Source organism: Emydura macquarii, unplaced genomic scaffold (assembly GCF_026122565.2).
Source record: "Emydura macquarii macquarii isolate MOO-44397 ecotype Brisbane River unplaced genomic scaffold, CSIRO-AGI_Emac_v2 contig_1119, whole genome shotgun sequence".
Taxonomy (NCBI): domain Eukaryota; kingdom Metazoa; phylum Chordata; order Testudines; family Chelidae; genus Emydura; species Emydura macquarii.
In genome coordinates this window covers 8,767,309-8,794,700 of record NW_027131256.1, presented here as the reverse complement: position 1 = coordinate 8,794,700, position 27,392 = coordinate 8,767,309, and the positions used below count along the sequence as shown (strand labels likewise).

Here is a 27,392-nt window from a genome sequence, read left to right as displayed (position 1 = left end):
TGAATATGTCAAATGCAATTAAATCAAAGCCTCTGCAAAATGTTAAAGGAAATGGAAAACCAGAAAAGTGAATTTACACATTGGAGAATCAATTTTTTATATTAGCAAGCTTGATTTGGTGTTTGTGGGACAAAAACTATTCAAACAATCTACAGCTATGGAACGAGACAGATGAGTAATGACAGAATTACAGGCAACACATGCAAACAAATGTAATAGTGCATGGCCTCTTAAGTAATATGGTTGTATTTACTTCCTTAGGGCCAGATTCTGATACCCTGGCCCTCACTAAGTAGCATCTTACTCCACAAGTAAGAATCTCAGTTGGGCTGGTTATGGAGCAGGCTAGTATTCAACAGAAGTCTGTCAGAATCTGGCTTTTCAGAATAAAGAATTGTAGCCCTCCCCACTTAAAGAACATTTGGGGGGTTTTAAACTAACTTATTGAGAACTAAGGGCTTTTTCTTGAATTTGTTGAGCACCCACAACTTCAAGAGATGTCAACAGTAATAGCAAATCTTTCCAACTAGCGCTTATCTTCACAGTATCTCTGGTCCTCTCAGGATTAAGCCCTGGAGATTATAATTCTAACATTTTACAGGAAAGGTTAATGTCAGAAAATGTTTGGAGTCGTTGGAGGTTTTTTTGCAGTCAGTTAACAGCTTTGCTTTAGAAGTTGATACCCAGAACAGTTAAGTAAGAAGCATTATCCTGAGTTCTATAGTCAGCTATTGGTCCACTCACTGAATGATAGACAGACACTCTCAGGAGACAGCATTCTGCACCAACTGAAGCTTCTGGGTGGTCTTGAAGAGCAGCTTCAAACAGCATTGTGTCAGTCCAGCCATGACTTGATACTTTTACACAGTAGCCTTCATCCAGAGATCTACATTAGACTTTGGTCATCATTAATTTTTTAAATAAAGGAATTTAAATTTGCCACAGCTATAAAGATATTTATTCTCACTTTGGTTCAGTGGGCGTGAGAGCACCACCGAGTCTCACACAACAATCAGGTTTGTAATTTAAAATTCAAAATAAAATAAATAAAAAGGTAAGTAGTAAAAGCATTGTCAGTTAATAGAAATTTTTAAACCATTATTTAAAGATTTTAAAATAATACCACAAAAGGGCAGCAGCTGTAAAGAGCAGCAGCAGCTCAAGCCATACAGTGTATGGCAGCTGACACTAATATTCTCCAGACACATCAAACCTTCAGCTGTAATGGTCGGTGAAACGGAAGGATTTGGGTTCAGAAATGGTGCAGAGGATATTCTGGATTTGTTTTGCTCTTCTGGCTTCTAGCCTAAGTTGCCTCGATCGCTCCTTGGCAGCTAGTTCCTCCACTCGCTTTTCCTCTCTCTTTCTTTTTAGCCATCTGTGGGGAAACAAATTTGGAATCACTGATAGTGAGTGGTCAAAAGCTCTCTCTTTAATCACTGTCCATCACTTCTGGCTGTACTCAAAGCAGACAACTGTTCTCTTAACTGGGACTCAATCTAATTAGTTAACTAAAGCCACCACATCACTTAGTAAACAGGCTACACCTAGGAATTAATTGCTTTCTAGTGTCCAACCATATGGAGAGAAATTAGGTGGAAAGATCAACAAGGGTCAGCAGTGAGAAGGAAGAGTGGGACCTTTGCCTGAAGTGAATGCAGTCCCTTTTCCAGAAACCTTAACTGATCTACAGCCTGTGTTCCCATACAACTTCCTACTGTAGGGTTGCACCTTGATTAGTAGACTGGGAACCAGCAGGAGATGGTGGTGTTGGAAGGGTGCTAGGGAGGGCACTAGCTGAAAGTTTCAATTGGATGAGTGCACGAAGGTTGGGAGGAGGTCAAAGGAAACAAAGTGAATTCACCAGACTTTGGTCAGGACTGGCTCTGGGCACCTGTGTATCTTCAGACTACAGGGCCCTGCCCCCCCCAAATCCAGGCTTAAAAGGGATGCCGTTTTCACCATCTCTGAAGAATGTAACTGACTCCATTTGTGTGTTCAAAGGATGACACATCTGACATCAAGCCAGTTCTGCCTTCAGTTCTGAGGAAGAATGTATCCCACATGCTTTATAAAGGTTAAAATAGACTAAGCTATTTTTTTCACAACTTTTTGCTTTCTGGGTTAGAGAAACTGAAATAGTAAAGGATTTTTAGACATCAGATCTAGACATTTTAATTGCTTTGAACATTAGCTGGACTTTCTTTAGTAGGTGAAAGTCATTCAGTACTTGGTTGGAGGCGTATATTATAACAGACTTATTTTTATAGTTTTTTCTTATACAAACAGTATCCAAAATACTTGCATTAAGTAATGACAGGGAAAGAGAAATTGAGAGGTTTTAAAGCAGAAATTTGGAAGAAGAGTGAGCATCAACGAGGCAGAAAAGAGTGAGGCTTTACCAGATGACAGGAACAACACCAGAGAAGGCTCTTATACCTATAGGTGTGAGTGCATGAAGAAACAAAAGGGGAGGCTGGTTTTCAAATCTATGCTGAAAACCTCTTCAATCTTTCCCCACCCACTATAATAGGTTTAATTCAAAATGTGTTGCTTCCCTTCCTCTCAAACATTTTGGGATATAGCTTTTATAACAGATCCTTTACAAATACATTTAAATTGTAAAATAAATGTTATAATTTAAGTTGCTGAAAGATACTACGTTCATATATTCTTGTTCCCTAGGAAATAAGAGCCATTGACTTACTGTTTAAAGGCTCTATCACATTCCTCTGTTCTTGGAAGAAAGTACAGGCACTCTTCTTGGCGTCTAAGGATTTCCATTTGTTTTTCTTTCATTTGTTCTTGGTGCTTTTTTTTAAGCCATAGCCTGAAAGCTTCCTCTGGATCTCTGTTCTCCTGCTATTTAAAGCCCACGCACACATGTAATTAAGTATGCTGTTTGTCTTTTAAATTAATATAACAATACTACTTTGAATTTCTTTAGCATCTTCCATCCCAACTTATGAAACATGCTTCACAAACAATGCTGAATTTAGTCTCACAAACTTAGTAAGTTGTATTGCCCCCATTTTAGAAATAGGGAACTAGAGACACAAAGTCCTGGTTCTCAGACTGGGGTTTTTGGGTGCATTGTAACGTGTAAATTGTTTGCCAACACAAGTGTAAATAAATGCTAATGGAGACACTTCACAAATATTAGTTCCTGGTTGCTGTTCGCCATGGGACACAGGCAAATCCATCATCATATTAAAATGCAATATTGTAACATTTCCCATAAGTGATCCTAGGACCATAAAGGTCACATGAGCACAGCTTGTTGCATGATGCAAGCTCATGCTGTTAAAACTAGAAAATCCTGGATCCATGAGCAGCAATAGCACTTAATAGAAAACAGTGTAGCGAACACAGAATATTTCTTGCTATCTTGATTTTTATAAAGCTGAGCTGAGCAAAACGGGTGTAAATTTCAATTTTCCTGACTAGCCAGAGCACCCTCAACAGGTATGGGATGGAGAGGTCTTAACTTACTCTACTGTTTGAGTCTTCTAGTTCCTTTGCACGCTGAATTCGCTTCTCTTCCTGCACTTGTTCTTTTTTCTTCTGCAACCAAGCTCTAAAGACCATGTCATTCTCTCTCTTCTTTTCCTCTTCCTGCTGTCTTTTCTGTGCTTCTTCCTTGTGTGAAATTAAGGATTGAGTAATCTCTTACAAGAAGAGAGTCAATCTGACACTTGCAAAGGGCTTCAGTGTCGGAGTGGACAAACAAATACAAATTGTCTGAATACATATCCGCCTTGCCCTAAAATATACTGAGGGCAATGGGAATAATCAACAGACACATCAAGTCAGTATTATCTTCAGGAGAAAACTGGCTTCGAGCGCCTCTATAATTAGGGTTATATGTGGAGGCTTTCATTCTAACCCTTGTTATTACAACCTCCATTTCCAGAAGCCGTCCATGCTTTGTCTCAAATCACTGGAGGTTCAATAGAAATGGGTCAGGGCACCTTAAACCAGATCTATCCCATGGCTCTAAATTATTTAAAATTAGTTTCACTGATCTGTTTTCAAAACTGGTTACAAGATTTCTCCAGCCTAGAAGAGACCCTAAAAATCAAAAGTACTTGTGACTGCAGGCATTGGCCTAATAGGGATTTCTGGAGTCTTGACCATGCATTGGGGGTGAGGAGAATGTCATTTAATTGTGGAGGCACTGATAGCTTAACACTTCTCTGAAACTAACACGGTGGCTTGTTTTGTTTTTTTTAAAGTGGAAATTAGTAGGAGTGGTCTCTGAACATTTGAGGATATTTTGGTCACTGCCAAATGTTCCAATAAACCACACTACTCAGAAATGTTGTCACATGAAATTTTGTTCCTCTTTGGCACAAAAGCTATTGCACCCCTCAAATTCAAAATTCACAGACCAATATACACCTCCTTTGACATCCAAATCTCTTTTTCCCTGAAATCTTTTAGCACTTGTCTTCAAAAACTGACAATTGGTACACATTTCTGAGGTCCCTGCTACACATTTAAATTTTCAGAAGCTTACTTTTCCTACTACATATGTTCCTGAGAGCAGGGAAGAATGATAATACACTTTCTTCTCTTTGGTACATGATTATAAAATTAAGGCACTGATCTGGCGTTTAAATTAGGTCTGTCTAAGGCCTGGTCTACACAATTAAATTAGGTCAGTATAACTACATCACTCATGATGTGAAAAATCCACACACCCTTAAATATGCAGTTAAAGCCACCTAACTCCCACCGTAGAAAGCAGTAGATCAGCAGGAGAATTAGCTAACTGCCTCTCGGGGAGGTGGATTACCTATGACGATAGGAGAAGCTTTCCCGTCAGCATAGGCAGTGCCTTCACAGAAGTGCTTCAGCAGCACTGCTGCAGAAGTGCCACGGCAGCCTTTTAAGTGTAGACAATTGTTTGAAATTGCTGTACTACATAATAGTATTGAGAGTTGCGAACTTGAGATATTTTCCATTTAACCCCTACATAAAGCTTTTTTTTAAAAAAATAAATAAAGGCAATGCCTACAAAGAAAAGCTTTAAGGTTGCTTGAGGGTAACACTCACCCACAAACCTTTAAAAGCAAGGAAATGTCCAGTTACATTATCCTTCTTTAACATAGTTTTACCCCCATGCACCACATTCACCAACAGATTCTGCCACTCTATAAATAAGTCTCACATACTGCCAACATATGCAAACACACTACACACACCACATTCCTTACAATCACACTTCAATGCAAACCTTTAACTCCCAAACACTTCCCTGTGGGAAAACCATACATCATATACTTATTCAGCATACAGATTCTAAGTATGTCACAGAGGTCAGAGTTTTGCATTGAAATGTGATGGTGTGTGGGACGTGTGTATACTCCATTACTGTACATGTTGCAGGTGTATGGGACTTGTGAATAGAGAGGAAGAGTCTGTCAAGTGAAAGTGGTGAATGTGATGGGAGTAGGCACGTTTATGGATATATTAAATGGATATTTCCTTGCTTTTTGTGCATGAGCAGTGCCTCAACTCATTTTTAATAGTAAAAAAGAGGGTTTTTTGTGGATTGGTTTATAAGTGCAAAGTATTATCAGTGGCTAATTTTATTTTATCACTGGGTAAATGGAATATACGATTGATTGAATGGCTTTTGAGAAGCAATATTTCCTATTAAGTTTCAGACATACAGAGGGTGTGGTGGTCATTATGATCTGGTTATTTCCTTTGTACTCTCACTCACCTCTTTCCTTAGTTTCTCTTTCCTTTGTTGCATCTGTTTTTGCAGCGCTTTTTGTCTGGGTGAAAGACTGTAGGTGGAGCTCCTCAAAGGCACATTTGCAGACTGCACCCTGCGGGGAGTTTTTCCCATTCCCATACTTCTTGCAATGTTGATGGCTGAGTTTGGACGATACTTAGGGTTAGGTGGAGGTTTAGGGAAACAGACAAACTCTTCTCCAATGGGAAAGAAAACATTTGCCCCTGGATGCACTAGAGGATTTTCCTTTGCTAGACTGGGAGTGCCAAAAATAATGGAATGGGAAAACTTAGGAGAAATAGGTTGAGCTTCAATGTCAGTGAAAGAAACACTTATTGGGGGCAAAAAGCCATGGCTTTCAATATCACGTAAACTCAAGAGTTCAAACTTCCCATCTTTCTCTACTAGGATCTTGCCATCCTTGTGTTCTTCCTCCTTGTCACCATTAGGTGAAAAAGACATGCCTCCCAGTCCTGGTTCATTAGAAATATGTAGTTGAGACAGCCTACATGAAACATCTTCATTTTCAGGATCATTTTTATAATCTTCTGTATCTTCTAGAGGGGGAACTTCCAAATCTATCAATTTTTCTTTGAATTTTAGTTTCCTCTCTCTATTCTCATCCAGAGGTTCTTGGTTCTCCAGCAGTTTGTTGGCTTCTTCAATCTTTTCCAAAATGTAGCGCTTTATTTCTTCATCATCTTCCTCATCCAGTTCCTGCTGGTTTTCCAGCTTGGACTCTTGGATGGAGCTTTCACTGTCAGTATCAGATGTGTGGTCCAATGGTTTAGCTTTGGGTATGGATACAGGTTTTTCTTCATTTGGTGGACTCTCTTTCAGATCTGCATCAGGCTCAGGATGCTGATCTATGTATTCTTTTCTTTCCTCATTGTCTTCCAAGTCTTTGTCAACATTTGCTTCCATATCCTCTTCATTCTGATCAGGATTATAAAAAGAAAAAGTTTTCCCTTTAAAATTCTATGAGAAATAGTAATTCTTCTCTAATATGTTAAAAAACTTTAACATGGGTAGTTTATATATACATAATGTATCATTAAGGTTGGGATTTTAAAACCACAGAAATCAGGAAATTCACAGCTTAGGTTCCCATGGCAAACTGAATATGCTCCTTAAAGAAATTTTTATTAAGCTAATGTTATAAAATTATCAAATACAGAGTTTTTGAAGGGACGAGATTCTGTATATCTGGGGATAATGCATAGATTACCCAAAAGGTACAGGGTTTGGTTCAGAAATCATACAGTACAAAGAGTACATTATCTGCATTATCCCAGATTAAGGGTTATTCATTTAGTGAGACAATTGAGATATAAACATTGCAACATTCAGGTACATCACTCATACCAGGGGGATACTGAGGTTAGTGGCAAGCAAATATAACAATGAGTGCTGATTATCCTTCACTGAATGATAAGTTCAGGATCATTAGTCCATTTAGGAAATACAATCCACAAAGCAAAGGTCTTTCTGTATCGCTTTTCCAGCATGGCTCATTCCTCCTGGTATTGCCTATACCCGGTGATGTGTTCTGTGTAGATGTGTCTGGACCACCTGATGGTATCAAACACCATGAGCCACCACATCAGCCAAGCATAACGCCAACTGATTCTGCACACCTGCAGCACTTGCTTGTTGCAGGAGTCCCACATGCCCATGGCTCCGACGATCAGCGCGTGCATTTGAACCTTGTAGCCCTTTGCTCTCAAAGCATCAGCCTGGGGCACGTATTTCTCCTCCTTTCAAGCTCGGGCGTCACGGAAGGCCGTGATCCCATTCTGAAAGGGGACTGTGACATCTACGATGGTGATCTTCTTTCCTTCCTCGTCAGTGACGACGACGATGACGACGTCCGGTCGCAGCTGACTATCGGTTCCAGGGATGGCAGAGTTCACCACCACCTTCCCCATGGGTGGCAGGATGGCTCTGACCAGGCGATCCTGGATGACATTGTGGTGCTGCTGCCAGGCCCTGGACTGGGGCTTGCAGCTACCCAGGACCTGGGGCAGGGTCTCGTTGGAGTAGCTGCACCTCCTGCACTGCTTGTCCCGATTCCCAGGGCGGATGGCTCCGTTCAGTGGGACACAGTTGAGCAGGCCCGGTAAATGAACTTCCAGTCAATAAATTGGATGAAGCTGCCCCCGGAGAGGAAGTGGTTGCTGGCATCCCACTTGCTCATAACCTCAAAGTCCTTGCTCTGGTCCAGCTCACGCTTGAGGTTTTCCATGTTCTGTGCGTGGATGGCACCCTTCAGAGCCCTCTCCAGAATGCTCTTGGCTATTGGGGTGACGATCGTGTTTTTGGTGGTTTTGACCCGTGGCACCAGGACTCTGAGTTCCTGACGCTCCTCACACCACGTCCAGTGGCTGCTGACGCGCTTCTCCAGGCGTCCCTTGGCGTTGCAGGCGCAGGTCCAAAGTGAAGCAAAGTCACCTCCGTCCTGTCCAAAATCGGCAAACAGGGAGCCACTCAGGTAAGTGGCGGCATCTTCGTTGGAAGGCTTTCTGCTGATCTGCTTCTTGACATCACACCTGGCGTGCTCCATGACGTTCCTCACCGCAGTGTTGGGGCATGTGAGAAGGCGGAACATATGGGTGATCACCACGTTGTCCAGTCAGTGATAGGACTGTGGCCATCATTCCCTCTAAATTTTGTTTGTGCTGCACAGACTACAAACTCCACTGAGCACTACATTTTTGTCCTTGGGCAAGCTTACACCTTACTATTTAAAAAGAGACAACTCTCTCTCAGAACTGTGGGAGAGTAGACAATTGATTGCAATTGCTTTTTTGAAAGATCACAGTCTACTGTGTGAATAAGTATTTCAGGACTGCTTTAAGTATGAATTATGTAAATGTATATTTAAGGGCTTCAGAAAATGCCTAGTTCTGACGGGGTTTACTACAATGGTGTTTCATGTAAATGTGCGTCCAGGGAATTTTAAAGATATGTGTTATTGTGCAGTATTGTGCCAATAACTGAACATTCAGTTGGAATGCTTGAGACTGCTTCCACTTCTAACAGAGCTGACACCTATAATTAATTATGCTTAATCATTAAACTCAGGACCGTGGATGAAAATAAAATTACCATATTTGGCATTACTTAGTACTCTGGATAACATTACTCACATCAAAACAGATTTTTGCCATGTTCGTGCAATAATTAATACTTTAAAAAGGAAAAAAAATGTCACATTACTGATATTTGAAAATCAGCTACTGTAACAGTTACTCTTTGTATTTTAGGAACTTCTATGTCATGGTCAGGAGCTTCTGGTCTCGAGGGATTTGTCTACCATCCCTTCCCAGGAGCCCCTGCCTTCTCCACCCCCCCCTTATCCCTTCCAGCAGGCCCTGATGAGCAGGTGAGATGTGCTGTCCGGCCGGGGATAGGGGTGGGGAAGCCCATCTGCCACCTACATCCTAATTCTGCAAACATTGCAGATTACTCACCCCGTTTGGAGTAACTTTTATTCTCTCTGCCCCTTACTATCCTGGTGTTTTCCTCCATCACTGTTTGGCAGGGTCTCTACCCCCTTCTTAACCCCAGCTCCTACCCTGTCCCTGATTTTGCCTATCTGCCCCTCTCCTTCCCCTGACTCCACTGTTTGATCCCCCAGTGTATAGTTTGCCTCCCTGCACAAATTCAGCCCATCCCTCCTCTTCAATTTGTCCCAACTGCATCCTTTTAGCCCATATTAAAAGAAGGCAGCACACATCATGATTCAAGTGAGAGCAGAATAAGGGAAGGGGCTCCAGCAGATGATACTGAGCATGCTCAGATTGCTTACGCATGTTCAGGAACAGAAAAGTAGCAAATTATGTGACACGAAATGGAGCTATTCTTGGGGTTTTCTCTGAGTGCTGTGGGTGTACCTCAGTTTCCCCCATGTGTTACTCATGTATTTCGGTGTTGGGGACCCAGGTGTGTGATCATTGCAAAGACCACAAGAGGGCGGATGGGCCTTCCCCAGCCACACAGACGCAGACCAGGTCAGGACCCCCCTGCTTTTCCTCAACTAGCTGCAACAGGTTGTGGAAGGTGGAGACCAGGAGGACTGGCCACCTTGCCCGGGAACAAGACAAAGGACTGGGGAGGGGGGTGGCTGGCTGGCAGAGGCCAGTCCCCTGTGGGGGTTTGCACGGGAGCACAGCTCAAGGATGAGGCTCTGGGGCTCCTCAGTGGGTCGCTGCTGAAACTTCAAATTAAGCTGCTAACAGTGTTTCTACGCTGTGATCCTGAGAATTAATAAACTTCTACGTGGCTGTGAATCGCTTCTGACCACAAAGCGGGATGTATGGCCCCTTTGGGGCATGGAAGAGCTCCCCAGGGTCCCATCCAGTGGGACCCACAGGGAGAGTTCAGGTGGAGCAGGGGTGCTGAGCCTTCTGAGGCCAGATCAGGAGGCGGCTACAATGGTGTGTGAAGACCCGGGAGGACAGACTCCAAAGCACCAGAGTCCTGACTGGCTCCATCCTGAGTGGTTCCAGAGCGCTGTTCCTGGGGAACTCCATCACACTGTGCCCGAGAGCAGTTTGTGCCACTACACCAGCACACTCCCAGCCATGTGACATGCGCAGTGGATACAGGACAGATGCATGTCATGTGGCCACACAGCTTACAGGGAACATTGATGGTAGCAAACTTAGCTGTGCTACACAGGGCCAAGAGTAGGACAACACAACCCCGTTTTCCATCCACAAAGAGCAGCCATTTACTACTTATCTAAGTTAAATAAAATAGAAAGAACAAAAGTAAAGCCTTTATGAGCAGCGTGTGTTGTTTCCTGAATACAAAATAGCCATCCTTAGAGATGTAAAGGTGCAGAACATAGAAAAGAATCACACAGCTAAAATATACCACACAGATGAAATACAAGCTACTTAAGAGCTAAGCCTTCTATTAGAACAGATGGCCATGCCTCCAGATGTGATGATGTGAAAGGCTGTGGTCTCTGAAAGGCCCAGCAACAAGGAGCTCATGTTCTATTCCATATGGTTTTACACTTGAACAGGAGGATGTGGCTCTTGTTTCTGTTGTCAGAGTCCCATGGGGAGGGTCTTTCAGTCCCTCCACCCAACGGAGACCAGAAACAGAGCAAAAGGAAGGAGGAAAAAATAGCAAGAGTGGAAGGAGAGCAGTACCAAACATACCCAGCCTGAGACAGGCTATCAAACAGCTTCCATTTTGGCACTAACTCCTGTCTCATTGCATCTCTCCATATTCCCATCTTCACGTAGTTTGGAATGAACCAAACCTTGAGTAGCAAAGTGATATGAGGCAACATAAAAAAAATCATAATGGGAGTTGCACAAATGCTTAAAGACACTACCTTGGAAATGGAAGAAGTACTTTTGATCCAAGCACATTCTCCTTGTCCCTATAGGGAATACTGACTTTTCTGTTTTAAGATCGGAATAATCAGACTAACTGGAAAAGCTATGGTACATCACATCTCTTTTCACTAGAATCCCTAATGCCCTCTTTTCCTAGTTAAAGATCAGCACGTTTACAATTACATATATATTTCAAATCAAACTTTGCAGTGAATGTGAGCAATTCAAGTTGTTAAAATCTCCAAGTCTACTGTAAAATAATTAGCATTTTCCTAATCAAATACCTCTGTTTCCCCATGGTTTTCTTCTTCATTAATTAGCCACTCAAGATCCTTTTCAAAATCATCCTCATATTCTGCACTTTCTGATGAGTCACCAGCTTCTGATGAGTCATTAGTGTCTTTCTTGTCACTCATTTTGGCTCTCTGTTACAGCAATGCTACAAGAGGGGGAAAAATATTCTTATTTTCATAAGACTTTTATTGACACACAAAAATACACTGTCGATATCTATGGCATACAGGAAAAGTGATGGACAACACCACTATTTCTATAGAACGTTAAAAGAGAGGATCCCAAAAGGGTTTATAAGCATGAATGAAGCCATTCAACCCCTGTGAGGTAGGGAGATTATTTATTCCCACCTGTAAAATGGTGATCTGGGGCACTCAGAAGCAAGATGACTTATCCCTGGTCTTAAAGAAAGTCATTGTCAGAGTTAGGTAGAGAACCCATGATCTCCTGACTTCTAGACCCTATTCTTCAACAACTAGACCATTTTTGTTAGTACCAGATAACATCTCTCCTAATGCTCCCATTCCAGTTTTTCTTTGTTGTTTTAGATCCCTCAATAGCTATAAAAGAGCAGTGGTGATGTTTCATTTATTAGAAAAATATTAGGGAAGGCAATACTGCCAGTGGCAAAAGCAATATATTTATTCCCTTAACATGTTACAATTTTCACAAAATGTTTCAACAGCAAAATAAAATAGCTACAACAGCATAAAGATTAAACTAGATTCATTAGGAGATTATGAAAGGTGTGAAAGGCATAGTTACCATCAAATGCAGCAGTGTAAAGTCAAAGTCAAGCAAAATGAAGTGAAGTGTCTTTAAGAAGCAGATGACGAGAGTGTCTTTAAGAAGCAAGACTGGATGCAACAATGCAGTTCCAGTTAAAATTATCTAGAATTATCATGTTTTGTGAAAAGTTTTGTGAAATTATCTATGAGGCACAGATAACAGTCTAGATTGAATGCTGGAAATTTAAGACAAAAGGAGTATCAAAATTCAACTTGCTAGACAAGTTAAACAAAAATTTAATTCACAGTCTGAGGTTTCTCTCAAAGTAAAAGGAAGACAGCATTTGTAAGTTTTCATGCACTTTAGAATGAATTCTTGATAGTTAGGACCATTTTTAAGCAGGGTAAGTATAGACAAGGATGTTCCAGCTTACAATATGGTTGAAATGAAATGGAGAGTATGAAAAGTTACTCTCTCTATCTCTGCGCACACAGCAGCCTGAACAGGTTTTGAAGCAGTGCCTGTTAGTTTGGTAAAGTAGGCATGAAAGGGAAATAGATATAAAGGCACACTGAGTAGGGGGTTAAGAAGTTAAGCCTTTAAAGCAGTTTAAAATGAAATAAAAGGCAGCAGACTAGTAATAAGAACACAGCAAAGGCAAAGTTTAAAGCAGTGGATCCCAACGTTTTTGGCTCAAGAGCCACAGATATCATTTTTACATCCCTGAAGGGCCACCAGTCTCTGCTAGCAGGCCCCTTCCACCACAGTCAGACAGGAGTTCAGCAAGGAGGCAGGACACTCGTTGTTTTTGTTTTTATTATGCTGACTGCAGTAAGCTTCTTGTTCTTTGGCCTTATACACAATCTGTCATCTATTTGGAACAGAATAGTTTGGCAATATTCTGATGGACGTTTTAAAGCCTGGAATTATGCAAGAAAGGAATTTGGTCCACTTGGTTAATTATATGGGAAAGCAATATAGTTCTTTCCTCAAGAAACTTCTGCTCTTATTTCAGAGCCCAGAGTTTGCCTATGGATTTGCTGAGGGGAAAATTGTGATTAACCCTAGTCTCTATACCGAAGCAGGATTGTTTTATCTCACCATTCAGTTTGGAGACTGACCGCTCCTGAGCAAGATGGATTTTTGTGATGTCTCCATTTCTTTAGGAAGGCAACCTCCTTCCTAAGGCTGATTTCTGGTAGGAACTTGGGCCTGGGAATAAATATTCTCCCAAGGATGTTACCCAGGAAGGACTCAATTAAAAAGAGTACCTCCCTCAGGACTTATGTAAGATGACTCACTTCAGCTAGAAGTAACAACTCATGTGATTGGTCTCTATATGGCATCTTTGTAGTAGAAGCATCGATCTTAGGTAGGCAAAAAGTACCCTTGCTTGTACAGTTACCATTACCCTTTGGCATAGGTCCAATTATTTTATAGGTATTGTTTCCCATTTAAATATATAGATGGAGGTGGTTCCTATCCAAAAACTGTGAGATCTGAACACTATCACCTTCCCACTGAATAGTTGCAAATTTTGGGGGAGCAACCTGCTGATTACATTGTTGAAAATCTTCCTGACCTGTCATTGAAAAGACAGAGCTACCCTATATTTGTGTGCCCAGGAAAGGGCGTTGTGGTCTGGCAAAAGTCTATCTTTCAGTCCTTTCTTAAGTTACTGACTTGTCAACAGAATCAATGTAAACTGTTTTAGTTATTTTGCTGCTGTTTATTTTTCCCATAAAGTTCTACATTGCTATAATAGTCCTTTCACATTCTGTGGTATGGTGGTGCAGTTCTCAAGTTTTAATTCTGGAGTTCAATATTCATTCTTCATATTTTACTCAAAAATTTTCCAAAAGGAATTTATATATTCCGCTTTAAATACAGGAATGTTGTCACCCAAATTTTGATTATATATTTAATCAATTTCCATAATTCATTAAGTTCAACTTTCTATTCCTAAAAAATCAGAAATACTGCTTTACTACTTTATATTTTATTCTGGATAATTTTACATTTACCAGGTAAGTACAAGCAAGTAAATCAAACCACAGCTTAAGAAAATGAACTAATAATAATCAAATATAAGATAAATTAATCATTAGTCACGATCTCATACTTCTAAAGTAGAAACATACTTAACTCCTAATACTAGTCATAATTTCCTAAGCTACTAGAAATCTCAACTACAAATGTAGAGTGTATATTTATTTTGACATAACTTCATACATTCACAAAGTTCAAACTTTAAAACAAGATTCTATAATTCAGATATCAAGAGGAGGCTAGTGAGAAAAATTGAGGTAAACAGTTTTACAGTAAAATACAGTTGGTGGGAAACTTCTGATTCTGCATGATAAGACATCAAACAGAAGAACTCCTTTTCACATTTTTTTGGAGAGGCTCTTATGTGGAAACTTCCGCATGCTATCTCTATTGGCAGATGTTCCTGCTAGATTTCACATAGCAAGGCCTGCAACTTACATAGTTTTATTTAGAGGTGAGATCTGGCTTCCCTTAAGCAACAAATGTTGTCCGTCTCTTCTTAATCATTGGGCACTATGTATTTATGGCTTCCTGGGGTGAAGCTGGACATCTTATCAGGACATCCAGTTTGCTGGAATGTCATAGCCCCCTTTTAACATGTATGGGATCTTATTTGGGAGATGTATGCAACAATTATTTTGCTTTGTTGCTTACACATATTCTAATTGTTATTTTCCATTCTTACTAAAAGGGACAATTCCTTTGAAATTTAAAATTCAAAATCTAAGTTGAGAGAAGGGAGGGATTAGTGTGTGAGACTTCTTTTCTTTCCCCTCTCCTATGGAGACAAGATGGTATATCTTTCTTTTACAGCACTACATAATTTTTTCCAAAAGACCAGATAATAGATAAGCAGAAGGTCCCACTGGTGAGAAACATGATTTTGTAGGGACAGGAGTCGGCTTTTCAGCTAGCCCAAAGTTCACTCAGGCTACGTTTATACTGACGGCAGCAAAATCGCCACCGCCAGATCAATCTTTCTGGATCAATTGAGCGGTCAGTGAGACCTGCTCAATCGATCAGGAAGTCGACTGAGTAAGTCTACCCCTCAAGTAGCGTAGCGCTGCGTCGACGGGAACAGCTCAGTGCAGTGTGAACAGCATGCAGAAGGGAAGCAGAGCAGTCGACGTCAGTTATGCAAACTACTCTGCGTAGTTTGCATAACTCCCATCGACTGCCACCGAATCGCGCAGGAAGTGTGAACCAGCCCTTAGAGGTTAGTTTGGTGTGTAGGAAAATATTTTTGTTCATCTTTACCATAAAACTTCTAATTCAATATTTCACATTAACATCTTACTACAAATTGCGTATTCATGAGTTACTGACCCCAAAGTAGGGTAGAAATATTTTAACTAGCTGGTACGCATAGGATACCAGAAACCAATCCCACTCATCCTTTCCTTCCCATCGTGTTTCCCTCCATCCCCATTTCCATCTGGTACTACCACCTTATGAATAACATAGCTCATTGCTGAGGGCTAGATTTTGACAATGGAGCTAACTGAGTAACAGTGAATGAGGTGGTGACAGACAGACAGGTTACTTCATTCTAGCCATATGGTAACATAAGGTTACTGTTCAAATGTATTAAAAAACTCTGCACACTAGGCCTTACTGCACTTTTACACATTTGTTGCTAGCTTTCAGATGACACCATCCAATCAGCATTAGAAGAAGAATGACAGCGTGGATCAATTCAGAAAATTGGGGAAAGAATTCAACAGAACTTTTACAACTTTTCTGTGGAGAGGCATCCCTGAGTTTATAATGGGATAAATTAGTGTCATGGTATTGCAATGCATTAACAGATCACTAGGTAGAAGCAGACTGCAATACAACTCGGGCTACAAGAATTAGCTGTGGCCTTTTCAAGTCCCAAGATGATCCTGGAAATAGTGAGATAGCTATTACTTCCTCCTCACATCAGTTATACTCCTCAATTTCCAACAGCAAAAGTTGTTGCTTTGGTGATTATTATGTCACAAAGGATAATGATTAACGGAAGAAAAAAAGCAGGAATAAAACAATTGCGAACAACCAGTATATTGCTTACTCATGTGTACATGTTTCTAATTCACTGCAAATAAAGTAAGTTAATGCAATTTTCACCTTGAGATATTAACAGTACAAACATTAAGGATTTCAGGGTTATGGTATAGTTCTCACAGAAACCTTAGCTGTATTCAGATCCCTTCATGCATTGCACATTACAAAAGGATCTTTCACAACATGACATACTCGTACAACTCTGGTGCAGAAGTGTGTGAAACACATTTGCTTTGGTTCACATTTGAATGCTGGAGTTCAAATGAAGACCAAAACTCAAAGTGGAGCTCAGCCAAAAGCACGGTTTCTTCGGGTCTCCACCCAAACAGGCACTAGGTTTGTGAGAAATTTGCAGTGAGCCTGGTCCAAATTTCTCACTTATACAATTCTGCATATATTGTGCACAATTCAGCTTATTTATAGAGTGGCTTTTGAGAGGAATAGTATAAACAAAATGTATTCTATTACAAAGGCTTGATCACAGCAGTGATCCTGCACTCATGGTTGAGGGGGCACTTTCAATCTAGTGACCTAATCCTGCAAGATAATAAATGCTCTCAACTCCTATTCAGGTTCTTACACTACACCCATTGCCATAGTATCCAAATGTTTTGGTTTTAATGGGACGTGAAAGCACTTAGCAGATCCTAAATACTTATTTTCATCTCCTTAGACTTCAATTTTCTGGAAAAGTCACCCCTGTGCTGAAACTTCTTATGCTTGCTCTCAGACCAAAGATGAATTATTCTGCAATGTTTAGTAAAATTCTGTTTGGTTATTTGAGGTATCCAAGCATGGGTGAGGAAGCTGTAATAATTAAGAAATTATTTGGATGCATTATTTGCACTTGTTCACATTGCCATTCTATAGAACCCTATGAGAGACATTCAAAATGCTTTCTAAACAGGAATTAAACCTAATAAGCAAATTTTACCTCTATTTTACAGATGAAGCAGCAAAGCAATGAGTCAGGAATAGCACCTGAACTCCCATCCTGTGCTAACCACTAGATGTTCCTTCTGCTCAAAAAACAATTTTAATTTAAAGTTAACTTGAGAACTAAGTGGTACCAAATTATGTATGAAGCTTTATTAGAGTTGGACAAAAACTGGCTGAGAAATTAAGAAATAGAACAAATGAAAACAATGTACTTACTCATTCAATATGTTCTATTCTTCTCCAACACCCGATGTAAATCAGCATAGCTTCACCGGCTTTCACTAAAGCTAGGCTGATTTACACAGCTGAGGATCTCACCATCAAGTGCAGTTAGTTACCTAGCACCATGCTCTTGCAGAGGGTTGAACTGGATTATCTAGTGAGGCTTCTCTGTCTCTATTGTACTGTGAGCCTTAATCAGCAGAGTTGACTAAATAAAAACTGTTTTTATTTAGTTGGATAATGCTAATAAAAAAACCAAAAAGTTACACACAAAACACTACATTAAGCTGTAAAAACTCTTCGCTTAGGCCAGGTAGATATTTAAAAGTTTTGCTGGCTTAGTTATGCCTGTTACGGGTGTGATTTTCTTCATGACATAGCTATGCTAGCAAAAGGCCTAGTTTAGACACAGTTAGATAAGCAAAAATGTGCTTTTGCCAGGATAGCTTATTCTTCTGACCAATACAGAGGTATTGGAAAAACTTTCATGCATAGACTGGGCTTTAGATGGTAAGGTCTTCACTGGCTGCCTTTGTTTACAGAGTTTAGCCCCATAGTGAAATAAAGAAATAAAAATAAAACCACGGTAGGGATTTGACATGCATAAAAAGTAAGAAATTCAACATTTATAAAGCTGCAAAGTTCTAAGCACAAGCTAAACTCTGTCACATTGCACACAGAGTACAGAAAACAAAAAAGTTATTGTCTTAAAAAAAATATTACGCATGAACAAAGTTGTAGAGGGGAGATTAATCATTACCACAATGTTGTATTAATATTATTGTCTTTTGCATTCAGTTCATGAGACTAACCCTTCGGTAGACATTGCTAAGTTATTTGCCTCACTACAAAGCCACAGTAAGGTCTGTGATGCTCTGGGCCGTTTTAAGAACATTTCCAGTCTACCTCTCAAAACATTTTTTCTGGCTCCTAGAAATAAAATCACATCAGCTACACATAATCACAAGACACTTTCCTCCCAAACGACTCCAACGTGCGACACGTTCATTAACAAACCGAGACCAACTCTCATCACGTGAAACAGCGTAACAACTCCATTTTACCTACAGGGAAACTGAGGCACGGAGGGCGGAAAGCGGCTTGCCCCGTCCCGTGAGCTGTAAAATGCAAAGCCAGTCCACAGAAGCCAGGCGCCCTGTATCACACCTAGCAGCAGCAGCCTCCAGCCCTATGCTGGGACCCCCCAGACCCCCGCGGGGCTCTGCGATGCACACTTCTCCACGGAATGAATGAATGAATGAATGGCAACGCTGGGAAGGAGTCAGTCCCCGCCCCCGCCCCGCTCCGCTGGAGGGGGATAAGCCGCCTATTTCTGCCGCGCGGGCGGCGGCTAAGCGCATTAGCGGCTACAGCCGGGTGCCGGTGGCGGACTGGGGCCAGGCGCTGCCCCGGGTCATCCTCAGCGGACCTCCCCCTCCGCAGAGCAGTGACCGCCCGGCCGGGGCTGGCCCGGACTGGGCGCAGCAGCTGTCAGCGGCCGGAGGAAGGAGATTCCCCGGTCTCATCTGGGGGCTCGGCCGGCTCTGCTCCGCCGCGCGCCCACCGGGGAAGGGGCAGGGCGGGGTTGGGCCGGGCCGGACGCCAGGACTCCCGGGTTGTGCGCCCGGCTCCGGCTGCCCAGTGCCCGCCGCATCACCGAGTCCCGGTGCCTCTGCCTAGGCAGCGCCCACCAAGTTGGGCTCCTCCGAGTCGAGTCCCGCCCCCCCCCCTCAGGCCCCTTCCCCGAGTCCCCTGTCCCAGCTCTCGCCTGCGCAAGGTGCCGGGAGCCCTCCGGGATGAGGTTGCCATGGTAGCAGCGACCCCCCTCCCCCAGCTCTCCTCACTCACCTGCAGAGCCCAGCGCTGAAGACGGCGGCTCAAAAGGGCCAAATGTCGTGGCTACGTCGCCGTCCCGTTGCCTAAGCAACAAAGGAGGGCAGCGGAAGGGAGTGAAGCCTCGTGAGACAACAGAGGACTCCGCGCGTTCCAGCTTGTCCCGGTTTCCATGGAGAGCTAGAGACGCAGAACGCAGGCCTGCCTGGTGCCAGCTTGAGTGCTGGCCACGGCCACCCCCAGAGCCTGTGGCTTAGTCTGGAGCTAACAGGCTGTGACACCCCTTCTGGCTGCCCTGCCCTGGGGTGCTGCACCCCCTGCCCCCCCCATCGAGCCAGACAGGGCCGTTTTAAGACCTTCTTAGGCCCTAGGCCCAGTTGCCTGCATAGGGCCCCTGACCGAAATAATTAATTTGATTTTAAGCTATAAATAGTTTCTTAAATAAAAATGAATTATATATAAAAATTTTTTCATGGGCCCTGAAAGTTTTGTAGGCCCTAGGCACTATGCCTCCTGGATAATATGACCCTGCAGCCAGACATGCAGCCACAAGCTGACCTCTCACACCAGCTACTAGAGCTGGTGCTTGTTGGCTTTCCAGCACCCCGGCTGGCCCCATTGCTTGTTCATAGATGGCGCCCAGCATAGCCAACAGCACCTGTTCACAACTCAAGAGTCAGAGCCTGCAAATCCCGAGACTTAAAATATAATAAACCCAGGTATTCCCACCCCCCCACCCCCCGGATTTCTGAGCTGGAGGGGGAGAATCATGGTTTCAAGTCCCCACAGCTCCAGGGCCTAGAAATGACTTTTTCAAAGGCAGCATTTAGGGGGAAGGGGGGGGGAGTAAGCTGAGCTGAGAGTCTCCCCTAGTTACATGACTGCATTAGCTGGGGCTTCAAGGACATTTCACATGTCACAAGACCAGTGATAAAATCCTGCAGCCATTCAGTGCCTGTTTTCCCATTTGGAGAAACACCTTGTAAGTGCTAAGTACTATTAAAAAGGGCAGTACTTACTTATGCACCTTTTAAACGCTTTGATATCTAGGATCTTATCTTCAACTGCTTTAATCATTTTACAACATTACACCTGTGCAAATCCATGTTGCAAACTGCTACAAGAAATACAGGGCATGGAAAATCCGGTAGAGATGAAAACTACAATGAGTGCTAAGTATTCCAACACAACAAACTGGGTTAACACGAAATGACCCTTTTTGACATCCATTTCTAAATTGCACAAACAAAATCCTGAGTTAAGATTCTTAGAAACTTTAGAAATCACTTTCTTTTTGAAACCTAATATTCCAATAAATAAGTTCATAAGTACAAATAAGCCAATTGAAATATGTTCTTGGTTATATAGTTTTTAATATGCATTTTTTAAAGAGACATGTTAATAGAGCTGTGACAGGCCATAGAATATCAGTGTAATAAGCTGTGTTATAACTGTATGACTTACTATGGAAGTGTTCTAAGAGACCATTACTATATACATTTAAATAGTTTTTTAAAATGGTATTAAGTGATTTATGGTTGTATGGCAGCATCTGTGTTTGAAATTATGTAGGTTAAATTTGTCAGAGTGTGTATTAAATAGGTTTTTGTTTTTTTAATGAATGCTGATCAAATTCAAAGGAAGTTAGGGGTAGAACGTTGAAATTTGTGCTTGTAACAAGAAGCTGGTTCTATATTTGAGGGGGATTAATTGCATAACACTTTTACAACTTTTTGAAGTTAAAAAATTAATAAATTCTAAAATTTTCAAGGAGCTTCATGATTCATTTATGACTGGAGGTAGAATGGAAAGAATTCAAAGAGATCTTTGAGTATAAAACATCTTTTCAGTAAAATCCTGGGTCATCTGATGTTTGTATAGGGCAAATGAAATAATCCCTGCAGATTGCAGACCAGCGTATCTTTGTGATTAGCAGGCTCTGGTAGCAGCTGCATGGCAATGAACCCAGCCATAAAATGTATAAATGGAAACTAGTCATTATGAACTAGAAACCCTCTTGTTTGAAATGGTAGCTATCAGCAGCATTCTTAGGTGGCTGGGAGCAAGCATCACTGTTGCTAAGCACCTGTCAACAACTTGCAAATAATATTAGGGTTCCACTACTAATTTTGACAAACGTTATAGTAACATTATTTACCTAGCAGATTTAACTTGCTGTATCACTTCTTTTCTGAAAGTCTCCTTGTGCTTATGGTAAACATGCCATGGTTTTCAAAAAACAGTTTTAATGGGCAAAGAGATGATAGCACAGAGAACCTTTAGCTAGATGTATCACCTTTAGCTAGAATGAAATGGATGCTTATTGACCAGAACACTTAAGACAGACTCCGGTTTCAAATGCCAACTCACATTACAGACTTTGCATCAAGGCTGCTCTAATTTCCACAGGCAATACCAGATCTACCAAAAAAGGAAGGAGATGCATGTGACTATAAAGCTTTAGCAAAGAATCCATAGCAAATAATAGGTGGCATGGCTGGTGCAGGGAAGTTGATGTTGTACCTCCAGGTTTACTTCAAGGGAGGTATTTCCACTCCACCCTCCTGCCCATGAGGGTTGTTCCAATGGGAGAAGACAGCTTTAAATTCTGTTGGGGGCTTCTAGGAATGCCCTGACTGGCTGCTGGCTCACTGCAATCCTAGCCACACCCCTTCCCCAGCCATAACCATGCACTTTTGGAGCTTCACTATCTCTGGGGCTCTCTACAAAAGGATAGTTATGGCTTCCACTATGATCTCTTGCCTGGCAAACTGCCTCCCACTGAGAGTCTTGTGCCAAGCTGAGATGCATCACTAAGTGAATCTCACCCATTGCTTTATAATTCACTAACTTGAAAGGTCAATGGAGTAGAGCCAGAGCCATGATTTAGTATGTTAATACCGTATTGACCATTTCTGCTGATTCAGATTTCAAGCCCCTATTCTCTGGGCTTGTTCTTTGTAAGGAGAACAGAGGAGAACTGAAACTATAGTTAATTTACCCATTATCATCCAGCAAAGGATGTAGTAAGAAAAGGAAGTGGATACAGGTACACAGCCTTCATAAATGAAATATATTTTCTATATGTAAATCGGAGCTCCTTAAACAAAGTTATTCAATCTGAATATAATGGAAGAGAGCAACCAACATGTTCTGACATGTTCCTGGACTTCTAGCAGATACTGAATGACTTACCTATTTGGTCTTTTCACTGTTTACAAAGAATAAAGGATGTATCCCTACAAACATTCAAGTACTTGAACATTAATGTTTTACTGACGCATTTAAGAGTTAAAAAAAAGATATATGTGCATTTAAACTATTTTAAAAATATCCTTAGACTTAGAACTGGAACCAGTGCCAACAGCTACAGTGGAATCTTATTTTGATGGTTTTCAGGGAGACATTCAAATTATACATCTTAAAACTTATTGCTAAAAAGTCTGGAGTAACTCACATTAGCTGAGAGGTACTTATCTTTGAAGAGCAACTGGCATTAAATGGAATTTGGAAACAACCACAAAAATCTATCATCACTAGGTGACATCCTGATCTTGCATTGTGAGATTTATCTTGTGATTATAATAACGATGCATCATTACTTACTGTATTATTACCTGACAACACAACATTAGAAGCTGCTACGGTGAAGCTGCTAAGGCAATCAAGCTCTCTTCTGCCCTTGAATTGGCTCCCACCAGTCAATGTTAAAAGCATGTGCAGGGAAGAGCAGGGAGATGTTGAAATTACCTGTGCTGGGATAGATTATCTTGAGTCCCAGGGTTCTTTATACAGCACCTTTCAACAAGACAGAAGAGATCAAATGCTTCTTTAATTCTTCTAGGGCTAGTAATGCTTTATTTGAAGTAATATATAGTTACTAACCTGCCTTAAAATTCAGATTTTAATCTCCTGGATTGCCTGGAAATGCATCAGAGTCAACTCATCTAGTCATCCAGGTAAGGCAGAACGGTGAACTATTGTCATCATTTTCAGATTAAAGATAAGTAATTAAGTTCTGCCATTGGCCTGCTGGGTGACCTTGGGCAAGTCATGTCATCTCTATGCCTCAGTTTCCCCCTCTGTAAAAAGTGGGTAACTCTACTGACTTCCTTTGCAAAGTACTTCAAGATCTAGTGACGAGAAGCGCTTTGTAAGAGCAAAGTACTAGAAAATAGGTTTCTACCTTTCCCTTATTGCATATTGGCCCAATCCTGCATATATTTGCTACTAAGCGCTGTGCTCACTACCATGGGTATTCCTATAGTAATAAGTGATGCAGGATCACTTTTTTGCACTTTGTGAAGTTTCCAAGTGTTCCATTTGGTGTCTTAGTACTTTGGTTGATCCCCGAGGTGGCAACAAATCAATGCAATCCCAGACCAAAGCAACCCTTTTCCAAATTAAAGTGACAGCACCAATTTGGGACAAAACAGCCATACACTATTAAAAAAATCATACTGCTCTACAGTAAGCTAAATAATTTAGAGTTCTTGCTTTTAATGGCTTTTGTGTGCTGTCAGTTTCACCATTTCTCTTGTATAGCGAACATATCCCTTGTTTGTGCATGTCTTCTATACATTAAATATGACAGAGGAGACTTTGAAATAAGATAGCATCTGTAAAGCCAGACAACTTGGCAGGTGGTGGTATAGTACATAAAGCTAATTAAAAAATGGTTTAGATTCCAAGGCAATTATCTTTACAAGTAGGTTATAGAGATGACACACTGTGGTAGTATTACTCGTATTTGTGGATTTAGTGGTAGTGACAGCAACAGCACCTTTTTTGTCACCCCCACCCCTCTAACTGAATTTTCAGATATGGACCTAATAAACCCATATTAAGTATTTTCCCTTCCCTTTACATCTTATCTGGGATATTTGCTACTTGATGCTCAGGAGGGCTGTGGCTCATGTCTTCAGTATTTGCTGTCACGTCTATGCAAGAGTCCTTCATGTGATCACCATACAGCAATGGTCAAACAGCAACAGCTAATCTTCTTCCTTCAACCTGCCCCTCTAGAACTACTTCCCCAGTGGCCCCTCCCCTTCCATGCAGCTGATGGGTTTGTGGCTCTTTGACCAGTGTTCCCTACCTCAGTGCCCTTTTTGAGGGCCCTCCACCTACAAACAAAATTTCACCCTTGCTGAATAAGTGTGTACTAAAACTAGACTACTGAACAGTCCAAAGAGGTCAAAGTAGAGGCCTCTTCTCACAACACAGGATTTTTCTTGTGCTGACATCTACAAAGCTACCAAGAACCATGAATAGTTAATTGCCATCCACCATTATTTGTTTTAGCTGTGGTTCCTTTTTAATTATCCCCCTCATTTCTTGTTAGCATGCAGTAGCAGTACTCGAGATAAGCAAGTTGTTGAAATACAGACAATTAAGATCATTTTAGGAAATACGTTGTAAAATACTTTATTTGATAAAAATCACTATACAATCTGAACAAAACAGAATAAAATGTCCTATCCATGATTATGACTTGTTTGCAGTATTTCATATGTATGCTTCCAACAAACAAACAAAATATTCTACACTATGCCCATCACTGCAGCATTCAGATACCACAATAACAACATAGCCTAAGAACTTGAACAGGACTTCCAGGCTCAAGATACCTACATTCATTGGCTTAAATAAATATTGTGTAAAATGACTGTCTATTTAAAACAGCCACAAGGTGATAACTTTGGTACTAGTCATTTTTATCTTGCCACAATCCTAGTAACATCACTCTAGAAGCCTATGACGACGTTTTAAACTGGCTTTTAAGTGAATAGTTTCCCAACAGAAGAAGAAAACAATATTCTTATATATTTGATTACTGGTCAAGCTTCCTCTTTTAGTTATTCATCCCCATATTTCTGTACAATCTCAGCCTGGTTTGCAGATAACACAGGGGCAGCATGTGAAATGGCCATCCAACAACAGTTATCAAATTGTGTTTAATCACTATTTTCGCCTTACCTACAACCTACTCTCTAACACTGCTTGAGACGTTTCCTTAAAAAAAGGAAGAAAAAAGGAACACTTCAAATGTTCAAGTTTCTTTTTCAGGATAAGGCAGCTAAGTTACATACACATGGATACCAACAAAAATGGCCCTAGGAAACATTAGAAACCAGATTTCAAACATCCTGAAGTTTGGGGAATGCCAGATCCTGGGATTTGGCTCAGGTCTGGTTACACTTGTCAGGCTCTTTAAAGTAACTCAAGTCTGAGACGGATCAGGTCATGGACAGCAGGGAAATAATTAGCTTACACATGCATTCTGTGGATCACTTTGTTAGAAAAGGATTATCTCATGGATCCATCTCCCTTCCCAACATTCCCCATGTACTGACTCTCAGTTCTTGGCAAAAAAAACTTTCCCACCTTAAGAGGCCTATGAAACCTCAGTTGCTTTTTTAATTTTTAAAAAAGGCAGAAGTGAATAAAAATGTTATAATCAACTGGATAGGAAGCAGACAGCATAGCAACTTCCCCTCCCCATATCATGATTTCCAAGGCCTTTCAATCGGTTTCTCCTGTTCTTTAATGTCCCTCTGCACTACGCAGAGGGGGCGAAACAGCCCCATTGCAGCTGTGTGTTACAAATTCATTTGCTCTACCCAAAGAACCAATTTTGATGCAAAAAATTGCATTGTTGTGTGTGTTTCCTTTTCCAAATTACTCAGGCAAATCCCAAATTGTTCAGACTGCAAAACAATGGCAGGCTTTAGGATGCATCCATTTTTTTCTGTTCAGTTAGAAACAGGAAAGGATTTATGACTGGACAGATTTTATCAAAATAGGATGTTACAGTGTTTTTAAAGGAAAAATGCCACTGAAATGAGTGTTTAGATAAAAAACTACAGTAACTGCAGTCAATCAATTTCATTTCAGTACTAGTGTAGCCTACTACAGTAACCTCAGTTGGAGCATTCAGGGTCAGTGACCTTTGCATCACAGGAATCAAGAGTCCTAAAGGCCATCCATGATCCCATAGACCAGTATTCTGTACAGTTAGATCGCATCTTCGGTTCTCTCCAGCATTATAGTTCTTTTGAAGCAAGCTGCAGCATGACTTTCCCAGTACAAGATGTATTTGCCAACAGCCAACTCACTGGTGTCAGAAAGCTAATCCAGAGCACATTTAAAGCTTTTGGGGAGAGAACCAAGAAAAGCTATGTTTGATACTTTAATAGACGGGACAGCAGACCAGGTAGAAACAGTACAAACGATATGAAGACACGTGCACTTTAAATTTAAAGTGTATTCAGCACTCAGAAGTGTGTGTCTAACAGCACTGGTAAGACATAATGCCAGCTACCACACAGCTCCACCAATGCACCTCAGTTCTGACCTAGAGCATCCCCTGCTATTCCAGCCCTGGACTCTCCCCTCTCAGCTCTGCCAGTGCACCTCACGACTGACCTGCAGCAGCTTCAGGCTTTTTGGGCTCAATGGCAGGTGGATGATGATAGGTGCATTTATATGCATAGAGCCTTATTTGCACTGATGATCTTGAGAGTCGCAGCTTTCGCTAGCCTTTCGCTTCTGAGCAAACTTGTGGTAACTGCAGTGCACCTCTCCTCATACGCAACTGAACAATAAAAAAAGCATTTGAGAAGGAAGGTCTATTCTTACTAACGTAAGAGCTAATTAAATACATTTGCCCTCTGATGTGTGCTACTAATATAGTATAAATTACAAGTCAGATGACTGTCTTGGAAAACAAGTGGCAAAGACACTAAAATACTTCATTTTCATACATCACAGCTGAATATGTCCTCATTTCACTGCACTAAGAAGGGCTTGCAGTAGATCTGCTTGACATCTCTTCCCGTCTTCTGCAATTCTTTATAAAACTGTACGTGCCACTGACCAGGAACACCAGTGATATGGCTGCAAAGTAACTGGCGTAGATCATGAACTGCAGAGGGGGAGAGAAAGCTGGTAAGTTCAAGGTTAGCAACTCTACTCCTCTCCCCCCCTTAGATGAAAGGGGAAATATTCAGGTTTGGTTTTTTAATAGGATTGGTGAATTAAGTGTGTTGCACCTAGTTTGTTATCTGGATTTATCCCTATTTTCATTAGAACTAGTGAAAGACTGAAGACAAATGGGATCAATGCCACAGCGTGCACACAGGGAAACCTCCCCCCTGAAGTAAACAGGAGCTTCA

The 27,392-nt window shown here is 41.3% G+C and overlaps 2 protein-coding genes across 6 annotated transcripts in view; both read right to left on the bottom strand.

Moving 5' to 3' along the window:
• Positions 1–50: 50 nt before the first annotated feature.
• CCDC181 (coiled-coil domain containing 181) lies at positions 51–22,984 on the bottom strand. Of its 3 annotated transcripts, none has more exons than XM_067546113.1 (6): positions 22,966–22,984; positions 11,388–11,542; positions 5,732–6,682; positions 3,493–3,639; positions 2,708–2,862; positions 51–1,378 (listed from the first exon to the last, which is right to left on the bottom strand). In XM_067546113.1, exons 2-6 carry the CDS (start codon positions 11,517–11,519, stop codon positions 1,216–1,218), a joined length of 1,548 nt encoding a protein of 515 aa, XP_067402214.1. In that variant the 5' UTR covers positions 11,520–11,542; positions 22,966–22,984; the 3' UTR covers positions 51–1,215. The 3 variants fall into 3 exon arrangements, with proteins under 3 accessions (XP_067402214.1, XP_067402213.1, XP_067402212.1); XM_067546112.1 differs by lacking the exon at positions 22,966–22,984 and adding an exon at positions 19,151–19,221; XM_067546111.1 differs by lacking the exon at positions 22,966–22,984 and adding an exon at positions 18,451–18,610.
• SLC19A2 (solute carrier family 19 member 2) overlaps positions 11,511–27,392 on the bottom strand; it is a 37,924-nt gene continuing 22,042 nt past the window's right edge. For 2 of the 3 annotated variants that reach the window (XM_067546114.1, XM_067546115.1), the window contains exon 6: positions 24,627–27,142. In XM_067546114.1, the coding sequence (XP_067402215.1) occupies positions 27,014–27,142 (129 nt within the window). In that variant the 3' untranslated portion in view covers positions 24,627–27,013. Of the gene's footprint in view, positions 11,543–22,965; positions 23,014–24,626; positions 27,143–27,392 lie in introns of those variants that run through there. The other variant, XR_010919346.1, reaches the window with a different exon arrangement.